At 40.8% G+C, this 11,070-nt stretch overlaps 1 protein-coding gene across 1 annotated transcript; it reads right to left on the bottom strand.

Annotated features, from left to right (window-relative positions):
• Positions 1-2,497: 2,497 nt before the first annotated feature.
• On the bottom strand, positions 2,498-10,237 carry gnl3l (G protein nucleolar 3 like). Its single transcript, XM_061220258.1, has 15 exons — positions 10,133-10,237; positions 10,005-10,048; positions 9,216-9,326; positions 8,707-8,823; positions 8,411-8,494; positions 7,937-8,072; positions 7,647-7,750; positions 7,299-7,443; positions 6,510-6,597; positions 6,051-6,228; positions 5,546-5,688; positions 5,162-5,298; positions 4,545-4,693; positions 3,444-3,615; positions 2,498-2,655 (listed from the first exon to the last, which is right to left on the bottom strand). The coding sequence occupies exons 1-15, from the start codon at positions 10,230-10,232 to the stop codon at positions 2,588-2,590; spliced, it is 1,776 nt and encodes a 591-aa protein (XP_061076242.1). The 5' UTR covers positions 10,233-10,237; the 3' UTR covers positions 2,498-2,587.
• Positions 10,238-11,070: the final 833 nt, after the last annotated feature.

Here is an 11,070-nt window from a genome sequence, read left to right as displayed (position 1 = left end):
ACCATTAGATGGTACCATTAAGTGGCTGATTAAATATTTTATTTTTGAAGGCAGTTCATGGGTTGGACTGAAAGTATTGAACACCAGTTGGGCCTTGTATTTTCATTGACTGGGTTTTATGTCTTGTAGGTATTTTTTTAGTCTGCTACATGCCTATTATAGTCACCCTACCTGAAAACCATTTTCAGGTAGAGTTGCTATAAAAGTGTACAATTTGATCAATAAGAAATAGAAAGCAGTCTAATTTAGTCATTATTTAAAGTTCACCTGACTGAAGATCAAGTTATCCAAATATTAGTACTTACATTTGGTTATCCAAATATACAGAACAGAATTTACATGGCTGTTGAAAAAACAGTTTTACCCATCTCCTATGTTGGGTAGAATTGGCGTTTGGCTTTTTCCAGCGCATGATTTGAAACGGCGTGATCGCAAGTTACAATAGCATTAGCAACCAACTCTTTTTAGACTGTTGGCTCACTGGTATGTCTTCTGCTTAATCAGAGAATTGAGGTTCCTTTTTGTTAATTTTGTCTGCAGAGAGTCATGCAAATCAGAAACTAGCCTGCATGCGCTTTCTGAAGCATTAGGATACACTTAAGAACGGAGCATAAAAATGCAGATACTACAAATTATTCTTGTGAAGAGATATAACCTTATATAGAAATTATTTTTCATACATTCAGAAAATCTACAGGAAACGTTTCACCACATGGTGTTTGAGTGTTCTTGTTCAGGACTGTTTAGCAGTTTTTAGCACATTTTATAAAGAAACAGTGGAGAGTTATAGGATGGGTTGCATTACTTTATGGTTATTACACGGTGCAAGTTGGGATGTATATTGCACCATGTAGCCCTGCTCATGAAGAGTGGTGGATTTCTTGGAAGAAGTGACAATATGCTTGAGATAAGGAGAAAAGAAGCTGGAGGTAAACTGGTCCTAAATAAATGGTGTAGCAAATACCACAGTTGCTCCACGCAAAAAATATTGAACTTTACTGGTGTAATGGAAATATTTTGTTTGTGTGTTAGAATATTGAACCATAATTGATGTTGAACATTCCATGGGTGATTAAAAAAGGCATACTTTTTGATTCCTGTTTCTGTAATTTTATTTCAAAACCTTTACCACAGAATAGTATCGAAATCCTGAAAGGTGAAAGAAACTGCTTTGTATGCCATTCAGTGCCATTAAGTTGTTTTTTTCTTTAAAACAAAATAAACTGCTTACACGATTTTTGTACATCATTTTCCATTTTAGCTACAGCATAGAAGAACATGTTTTGAATTGGGTGAGGGAGCTTGCTTTTATTAAAGATGACATTTGTGCGAGATTAACATTTGAGCATGGATTATGTATGGTGCATTTTCAACATTGTGCATAATCGCACCCACTGTTAAGTGTGGTAATTTCTGCATTTTATATCCCCTAGGATTTAAATACATATTTGTATATAAATAATATTGGAAGTACTATTGCTATGTGCTGTAAACCTTGGTAGCATTTATATTCTTTGATATTCTAGTGTATTATAAGGATACTGAAGATATTATTTTAATGCTAAGTAACATTTTATACATGAGGTTATATACAATTAGTATACCTCCAAGATATGATTATAACATTATCCCAAAAGAAATTCCAACAAGGAAATAATTATTGCTAAAGAGAGTCAGAGGAGTCATGCTGTGGCCTGAAGATTTGGTGTTAGCAGCTGTCCTTCATCTCACTCCACCACTGAGGGGCCAGAACAGACAGGAGACATGTCCTGGAAGTGCAGGCACACAGGGGTAGTAGAGTCAAGAGGCCTGGTTGCCGTACAGGGTCTGATGATACAGTTATGATATCAATAAGTAGTTATTGGTATAAGGATCCATATCACTTTCATTATATTTGCTAACAGATGATTGGTCGAGCTAATGATAACTATTGGGGGACTATTGAGTTGCTTCAAATGACTCTTTCAACATTGTTGAAATGCTGTTCTCTGCTCTGTAATGGAAAAACTACAGGTGCTTGTTGCTTGAGGTCAGGGTGCTTGGTCTCTAAAAGCATCTCCCCACCTTGTTCCATTTTAAAGGTACAATAGGCAAGATGTTTGTGTTATAACATTGTTACAAGACCATTGTAAATCCCTTCCTATCATTGAAAAAGGCTCACTGACATGTTGACTCACCCTCTGCCTGCGTTTATAGTCCTTAAATTCAGGTTTCAAAATATACAGTTGACGGCCCGACACTGTACCTAAACATTGCATAACTGTACAATAATTCAAGCTCATTGGTTAAAAATTGGTTCTAATTGCCACAGCCAATGGCATTTCAACATCAGCGTGTTTACAGAGAAGGGGGAGGGATAAACAGTGTTGTGGTTTAAAGGTGTTTGTTGCTGCTATTCCTCTATTGACCGTTAGAAGTCCGAAATTACGTATTGTATTACCTGTGGATTGGACTCATTCTCAGTCATTAGGTTGATATTAAATAAGTGCAGACTTCATAAATTGAGACGTTTATTTTTTAAATATAGATTATTAATGAAAATATCGCCCCAGAGAGCTACTCAAAGCTACAGATGTGGAGATGTGCATCAGCTGTCCAACAGAGAAAAGTTCATTGCAGATGTCAGTGTGTCCGAGAGCTTTGTTGCAATTTTGTCTGTGGGGACAAAGGTGAAGGGACAATTAGTATAGTATGAGCACTGATATAAATGTTACTCTGTAGGTGAACTGAAAATATAATATTTTTCTATTGAGAATGACCATATCCATTGCAAAATAACAATTCCTTAAGAGTTCTCCAATGTGCATTTGAACAGCTTAGTTAAGCATTTTCTGCCTGCAAAAGATAGTTACTTTTGAAAGGATACTTTTGAAAGTGAAAAGAAAAAGGTGGTGTCAGGTGCCAAAACGCAGGAGTGATCTAGAAGGTCCTCTTTGAAGACACTCTAGTCAACTGATTAACAAAAAATATATGTTCAAAATATTTCTTCAAATAATCTCCTCTGTGAATATACTGCAGTAAAGGCATTTTTAATATTTACACTACAGAAGAGCAGCTTTATTCTGTTTTGTTATCAATCAAAAGATGTAATTTGTTGAACAGAAGCATCTCACTCATAGATTGTATCTTTTGGAATGGTAAATTGACTGCATTTATATGGCGCTTTTGACCAAAGCGCTGTACAATTGATGCCTCTCATTCACCCCTTCACACACTCATACACCAACGCTGACTGGCTGCCGTGTAAGGCACTAACCAGCTCGTCAGGAGCATTTGGGGGTTAGGTGTCTTGCTCAGGGACACTTCGACAGACCCAGAGTGGGAGATCAAACCGGCCACCCTCCGACTGCCAGATGACCACCCTTGCCTCCTGAGGTAATAATCTCATGAGCACAGAGGACAGAAAAGCTGTGAGTGTTGTCTGGCCGTGTCAGGGGGCCTACCCGCTCTTTTCTGCTGCTTCTTCCTCTTCTTGCCAGCAGCCAGGAGCGCCTGTCCCTGCTGGAGGGGGTCCACATGGAGGATGTCCCTCAGGTCCGGGGCCCGAGCGGGCACATCTGCGGGGCCCCCCGACTTCGCCTGCACTCCTCGAATCTCCACTGTCATCGGCCCAAACTTGAGCAAATGAAAGAGGGAGAAAAGGAGAATTAAAACTGACAATGAAGGCGACAGGTGAAAAATTAGTCCCACTAAACCTGACCAAATAGTTCAAATATTAGTCCTAAAGGTGCTCATCGGAAGGGGTTTTAGAAGTGCACTACAGTACACCATATAAAACAGTATTATGAAGTACAAAGCTATACCACCTTGTTTAGACGACTGGGTTTAGACAGTGTTTAGGGGTGTGAACGGATAGCTAAACAATTAAACGGTTAACCGAAACTGAGATGTAAACGTCAACAAAAAACTATTAACCGATAGCCGATTCTTTTTTTCTGAAGCTGAAATGGTAAGCTCAGTTTAAAATAAATGCACAAATTGGTCAGACAATTGAAAAAAAAAGAAAAAGATTGTGGCTGTGTAAAAACTTCCTTTCAGGCTTTCTACATTTTAAACTAAAACTCGACAAGCTAGTCCTAGCAAGCAATCTTATTTCAGGGGGTCAAGAATGCAAACACCACAGGGAATTGAATGCTACAGTATTATAGTTATCAAAGAATAACTGCACTAAATCTGTAACTGTGGTTCACTTATGGCTTATTGTATGGCGTTCATGTAAGGTTCACAGAAGATTATTTTATTTGTTGACACGCAAATTCAAACTACCTGCAAACTGAACGCAGCGTTCCACTATGCTGTATATATAAAAACAAATAAAGCGACATCCCTAATAATAACAAGACTGGTTAAGTAAACTAAATTACATCTTTAAGTCCGCAAAATCACCTATAGGAAGCCCACATAGGCACATGCCAAAATGCAAGTTCCATATACGTCCTAACTGGCGCTTTGAGAAGTGGCACTACACGCTGCACTACGTCAGGGCAGCGTGCCTATGGGGAACATCCCGTCTGCGCAGTGGGAGACTGTAGCCCTGTGTGCACCTCGGTGTCCTGGTCCTGGTCCATGGACTCTGCGGCGTCCTCTGGCTGCAGCAGCGTCACAGCCTCGCCCTCCATCTCCAGCTCTCCTCCCTGAGTCATGCCCGAGCTGGCCATGCACAGCCCCATCGGCACATCAGCGCAGTTCACCTCTGGACAGAGAGGAGCAAAGCCACAGGCCTCTTCAGGGAATAGGTACTGGGTACTTTTCCATTTCATATCAGGTATTATATTTTACATGACTGCACTACACAGAGATGTGAAAACATCTGCTGTTAAGTGAAACTGAGACTCGTTTGAGTAAAAAAGGCAGCGTTGCCCTTTACATTCTAACCCACAATTTTAAAATGGAAGTCAAGACTTCAATGCCTCTTCTGAAAAGGTTATTATGTTGGGGGTTAACATGCTTTTTCCCAGGTTACTGATGTATGTATCAATACGTATGTGACACAGCGCATACAACACTGGCATACATCACTGAGCATGGATTGTATCACTGTGCACATTACTGCGTCAGTGTATGCCTGTGTGTGTGTGTGAGTGTGTATATATGTGTGTGTGTGTGTGTCTGTCTGTCTGTCTGTCTCTGTCTGTCTCTCACGTTCTCGCAGGTCACATACCAGCCAAGGCTTCTTGGTTCCCCTTCTCCAGCTCATCCAAGTCAAAGGCCTTGCCCATCTCAGCCACGATCTCTGCACTGACGTGAGTGGGCAGTGTGTGCGTCTCGGGGGGGTGTGTGAAGTAACTGATCCTGCCCCTGGAGACGGGGGTAACAGACTTAGTAAGCACATCAGCACAGCCTGGCCAATGAGGCCAGCTGACACAGGCAGATCTACTTCTCTAGGGAGGATATATTGTGGAAAGACTGGAAAGGCTGTATAAAGAATGTGGAGAAACTGTAAAGAATATGAAAGAGGAGGGAAGCAATGAAACATAAATCCAGGGAGAGAAGAATGCAAGATGGAGAACAGAAGGCGTGCAACGACGCCCCGCACCGCACTCACCCGGTCCAGTCCTGTAAGACACTCTTCGCAGCTTTGTCGTGGTCAGGAAGGCCTCCCTTCTTCAGCTTGCCCTGCTGCCGCGCCAGCAAGGCCAGGAACTCCAGGGGAGTGTGGAATTCTGGGACACCATAGTGCTGCATGATCTAACAGACAGTGAGGACGATTGACCAAAATGATAACGCTAAAATGTATAATTTATAATTTCATAATTTAGGAGTATACTTGGACATCAGACAAAATTCTAATGCAATCATTTAAAATGCCCTTTTCCCCTCCTGAAAAAACAACTGCATTAAGAATTTAAAAACCGGCATAGTGTATGTGTGCACCCATTTTTGGTTAGTTACAACACTAATTGAATTTTGTTTTGTAGCAGTAAAGCAGAGGATGGATTCAAACTGGGACCCAAAAACCATACATAACATAGTGAATCGTTACACCCCTACTCCACAGTAACCCCTATACAGTGTCACTGAGGGTCACACCAAGAGCATCCACTAAGTACCTCATTCCTGTTGCAGCGTCTGAGGATGGCTGCCACTGGCTCCATGGGGTCCACCAGCTGTTCGATCTTCATGCAGTTCCGCAGGATCATCCCTGCGTCTGACGTGGAGGTCGCCATGACGATACCTGGGCAGTCCAGAAGCTTGATGTGCTTGTCCAGGTGTACCTCCTGAAGGTGCCTGCAAGAACATTACACAGGTTTCAAAACCACTTCCTGATTAGCCCTGCTCCATGACTAACTCATCATATTGCCTTATACAAATGTCAATCACTCTCATGTAAAGCTAAAGATGCAGCACACTGCAAAAAAGTCTAATTTAGTAAAACAAATGTCTTAGAAATAAGATTTAAGTCTGAAAATACAAGACTAAGATACTTATTAAAGGTACAATCACCTATTCTACCTTTAAGACTGACTTGTTTTTGTATTCTTGCAGTGCTGGTAAATTTCACGGCTTACCTGGTAACACCTGGTGTGGCTCCCACACTGCAAGCGCGAGCACGCTTCAGACTGTTGATCAGACTGCTCTTTCCCACATTGGGGAAGCCTGAGGGAAACACAGCCAGAGTTAATAAGACATCCATCCATCCATCCATTATCTGAACCCGCTTATCCTGATCAGGGTCGCAGGGGGGCTGGAGCCTATCCCAGCATACATTGGGCGAAAGGCAGGAATACACCCTGGACAGGTCGCCAGTCCATCGCAGGGCACACACACCATTCACTCACACACTCATACCTACGGGCAATTTAGACTCTCCAATCAGCCTAACGTGCATGTCTTTGGACTGTGGGAGGAAACCGGAGTACCCGGAGGAAACCCACGCAGACACGGGGAGAACATGCAAACTCCGCACAGAGAGGCCCCGGCCGACGGGGATTCGAACCCAGGACCTCCTTGCTGTGAGGCGGTTAATAAGACAGCCTCACCAAAATGGTTTTATCAAAAAGAAGAGTTTTTTTATTCATTGCCTTGATTTCCATTTATTTAAATTCCTTAAAATTCAATCAACTTGCACACACACAAGAACAATATGGGATGTAAAAAATCTATATGGATTAGAGATGGTTCACACTTTCAGAAGACACTAAAAATAATATGGAGAAAGACTGCAATAGAGTACTCTGATGGTATTCAAATGAAAAACTAGTAATACAGAAAATTGTGAAAACTGTGTGAAATTGTGAGAACTGTGTGAACAGTACTCTCTAGGTGTTGATATGGAAACCCAGCGAGGCTGTACTCACCCACCACACCCACGGTGATGGTGGTCTTGATGTCGAGGTTGCGGCAGTAATTCCCCAGGAGTTTCATCAGGAGGTCGGCCCCCACACACGCACTGCTGCCCAAGAGCTCAGAGGAGGCCTGTGTTATGGGCACACTGCTGCGCTTCTGCAAGGGGGAGGGGTCTGTGATGTCATCAAACTGAATAGGAACCCGGACTAACCGAACTGGACCCACGCTCTCTTTGATATCGCCCTCTTACAACAGTTCTGACTGATGATGTCGCACACATAGGACATAAGATAATTATGAGGTTGCTACATAGTCATAATTGGTCATTTTGGGTTCAGGGCATGCTCGTTCATGCTCACCAGGTTTCTGTTCTGTTGCTGAGTGGAGGCTTTGAAGGCCACAGTAGGGAACTCGTTCCGAAGGTACTTTATCCACTTTTCTACAATCTCCTTTGAAACCAGATCTTGGTACAGCCGAGGGAGTTGAAAACATCAATAAACAAATCAATCAGTCAATCAATAAATAAAGTAAATAAGTAATCATTCTGGTTATTAGAGAAATGTATACCCCTATTAAAAACCAATTATCAAAGAAAGAAAATAATTAATGGTACCCCAGATGTCCCTATCCAGATTTGTATATTACTCACCAATCTTGTTTAGCACCAGAACTATTTTTTTGTTGGTGCCACTCTGAACCACTGCCTGCTCCACCTGTGGACATCGGCAGCCCAGAGGGTCACGTGCATCCAGAACCTCCAGAATAACGTCTGCCCTTTCAATCACCTGGACAAAAATGCTGGCGTTACTAACCATAACACTGTCCAACTGCACATTACTGGTGATGCATTCACACATCCATTTCAAAGGTTCTGAAAATGACCTCACTTTAAATTAAATTTAAATTAAATACATTGTTAGGGCACAGCAAAGGTTTGCCGTTTACTTCCGATATCACAGGCAGAATTATATACTATTTTCCTGTGCAAGCTTGGCATTTTCATTACTTTAACCTAGATTGCCAACAACATTTCTGAAAGACATGCCGATACACAGTATATGTGCAAAACTCTTCACCCAGTCACAGCACAGACACATATTCACTTATATTATAGTCCCCATACCTTCTTAAATTCCCTGTAGTACGCCTTCCTTGAGTTTTCATTTTCAAAATTGACATGTTTTTCCAAATTCTGCATCTCATTTTCCTGCAATAAAAACCCAAAACTCTGAAATGCAGCAGAAGAGCAATGCAATCATGTCTAGTGAAACAGGAGAATATTAACATAGTCGTATGCCAACCAGGAACTAGATGTAAGCTCCCAGTCAGTTTCAAGCACATCTAGGTTTACGTTAGATTGGACTCATATAGTAAAATAGCATTTTAAACACAGCTTTTAGCACCTAGCTGGCCAATTACCTTCTTCTCGAATTCGCTCTGTCGCTGCAGGACATCTTTCTGAAATGTCTCTAAACTCCGCCTCCTCCAAAGCTCTCTTTCACGTGACGCCTTCTGTTTCTCCTGGAGGTTTTCAAGCTGATAGAACAATAATACACAATACCAGCGTTTACAATAATGCAGAAAAAAGGCATATTCAACTCAGAAAATATATTAGATACATTTTAGCACTACATGCAATAACATTACAGACTCAACAAAAAACATGCCATGCATTCAACAAGGTGCTCAAAACATTACATAAATTTAAATAAAACAGGCAAGTCAGACGACATGAGCCATCATTATCAACACCATAGTAGTGTCAATGTTCTGCTCATACAAACAATCCTACTGTATTTTAACAACAAACAAAATAGCACAGCTACTGCTAGCAGAACATACCATTTACATTAAAAGGCTGATACAAAGTCTAGACATCTTAAGGCCTTTGTAGACACAGCCAGTGGGTAAAACAAGATGTGTCTCACCCTTTGCTTCCGTAGTTCTGCCTCTCTCTGGCCAGCCTCCTTAAAGAGACTGGCATGTCCTGTGTTCTTCCTTCCTTCTTGTGACTCTTTTTGTGTCCTCCCATCTTTAACCTGGAATTGGCAACAAAATATGAAACAGCATACATTACTACAGTTTAGTCTCCTAAATGCAGATTGTGCTAGTTTGTTCAAATGTGACACACATACACTACATAGACCTACATGTATTACAGATGGTAAATGCATGTCGACATTTTAAATATAAAATGTGAAGTACTCTCAAAGATGATTATTTGAATAATCCACTGTTACCAGATACCAAAGGTAAACAAACAAAATGATAACATCACCTCAATGAGTTCAGAAAGTCCCAACAGAAAGAACCCAAGTATATCAATTTGCCCACAATCAGGTAAAGCTGCAAATAACACCCTATCCCTTTCCATACAGAAAAGAAATCCATGGAAACTGGACAGCAGTGATAAATGTGTATTTTTACAGAGTATTATTCGAGATCACCATACACATGACAGTGGCTATGAAAATAACTTGACTAGCATTTAAGTGAACGCATAAGACCGCTGACATACAAGACAACTTAATCTAGTTCCAGGACCAAGAAAACTGATGTATTTTAAGGGTATGTTTCGGGTAATTTTCTAGATAGCTTGAACATGCGTCTACGTGGTTCACAGGACATGATTTTAATATTAAATCTAAATACATTACGCGTCGCTAACGATAACTACCACATAACTGGACAGGTAGCTCGCTTTTGACCATGCTTACCTTGCTTTTCCCACGAAATCGTATCCGTTTTGCTGTGTTCTGTCCTGTAACAATAAGCACAACAGAACAATTTACAGACACAGAAGGCAATTCAAATTATATAAAACTAAAAAAATTCTGAAACGCACTGGATTTTGGCATGCTTATCTCAAGCACAAGGTTCCCCTGCTGATGCAGTAGTGCAAACGTAATACGGCTACTGTCGCAAATACAAAGGGGGCGTTGCATGAAAAGATGACCAATACGAACCCGGGGAGGATTTCCCCAGAAACTCACAAACTCCAGTGGTTACCGGGTGTATTGCAGTTTATTAAAGGGGCAGTTCCGACTCCAAAAATGAACTTAAAGGGAGACAATGCAGGATTTATTTCCTTGATTCGCTCCCGTGTTCACCATCAGAAACAATGACGGAAGCTCACTCACCAAGCAATTAACTATTTTGCTATGACTAGCTATGTCAAGTAGCTTTGCAACACTGTGTTGTAAACTGCTGGAATCATATCTCTTTCAAAAATACAGTAATGGCTGCATTCATACCAGTCATACTGTCAGAATTATGCCAAATACATCAAACAATCAACCAGGCTTTATTTACAGAGCACATTTCATACAAATCTGCAACACAATGTGCTGAACACAAAAATACAAATAAAGAAGATAAAAATCAGGTCAAATTAATAAAATAATTTAAGAAGAGTACAATTATTTCAAAACAATATGGAAAGCAATGCTAAAAAGGTAAATCTTGAAAAAGTACTACAGATGTAGAACACCACAGTCATTACATTACATTACAGTCATTTAGCAGACGCTCTCATCCAGAGTGACATCCAATGAAGTGCAAATCAGAACCAGGGACAAGTGCGTTGAAGACCCTAGGGGAAAGTACAGATCCAAGTCCTAGAGTGATCACATAGATAAAACTTGACCCTTGAATAGTACATCAACTTTCCAACTAACATACCATGTTTAGCAGCTAGAATACCCTGAATACTAAAATAATTAGACATAAGTGCAATTGTAACATATAGCTTACACATGACTAATTACAGTGGTGAGGAAGGGA

This window comes from Conger conger, chromosome 14, assembly GCF_963514075.1.
Source record: "Conger conger chromosome 14, fConCon1.1, whole genome shotgun sequence".
Taxonomy (NCBI): Eukaryota; Metazoa; Chordata; class Actinopteri; order Anguilliformes; family Congridae; genus Conger; species Conger conger.
This window is presented reverse-complemented; position numbering and strand designations above follow the sequence as displayed.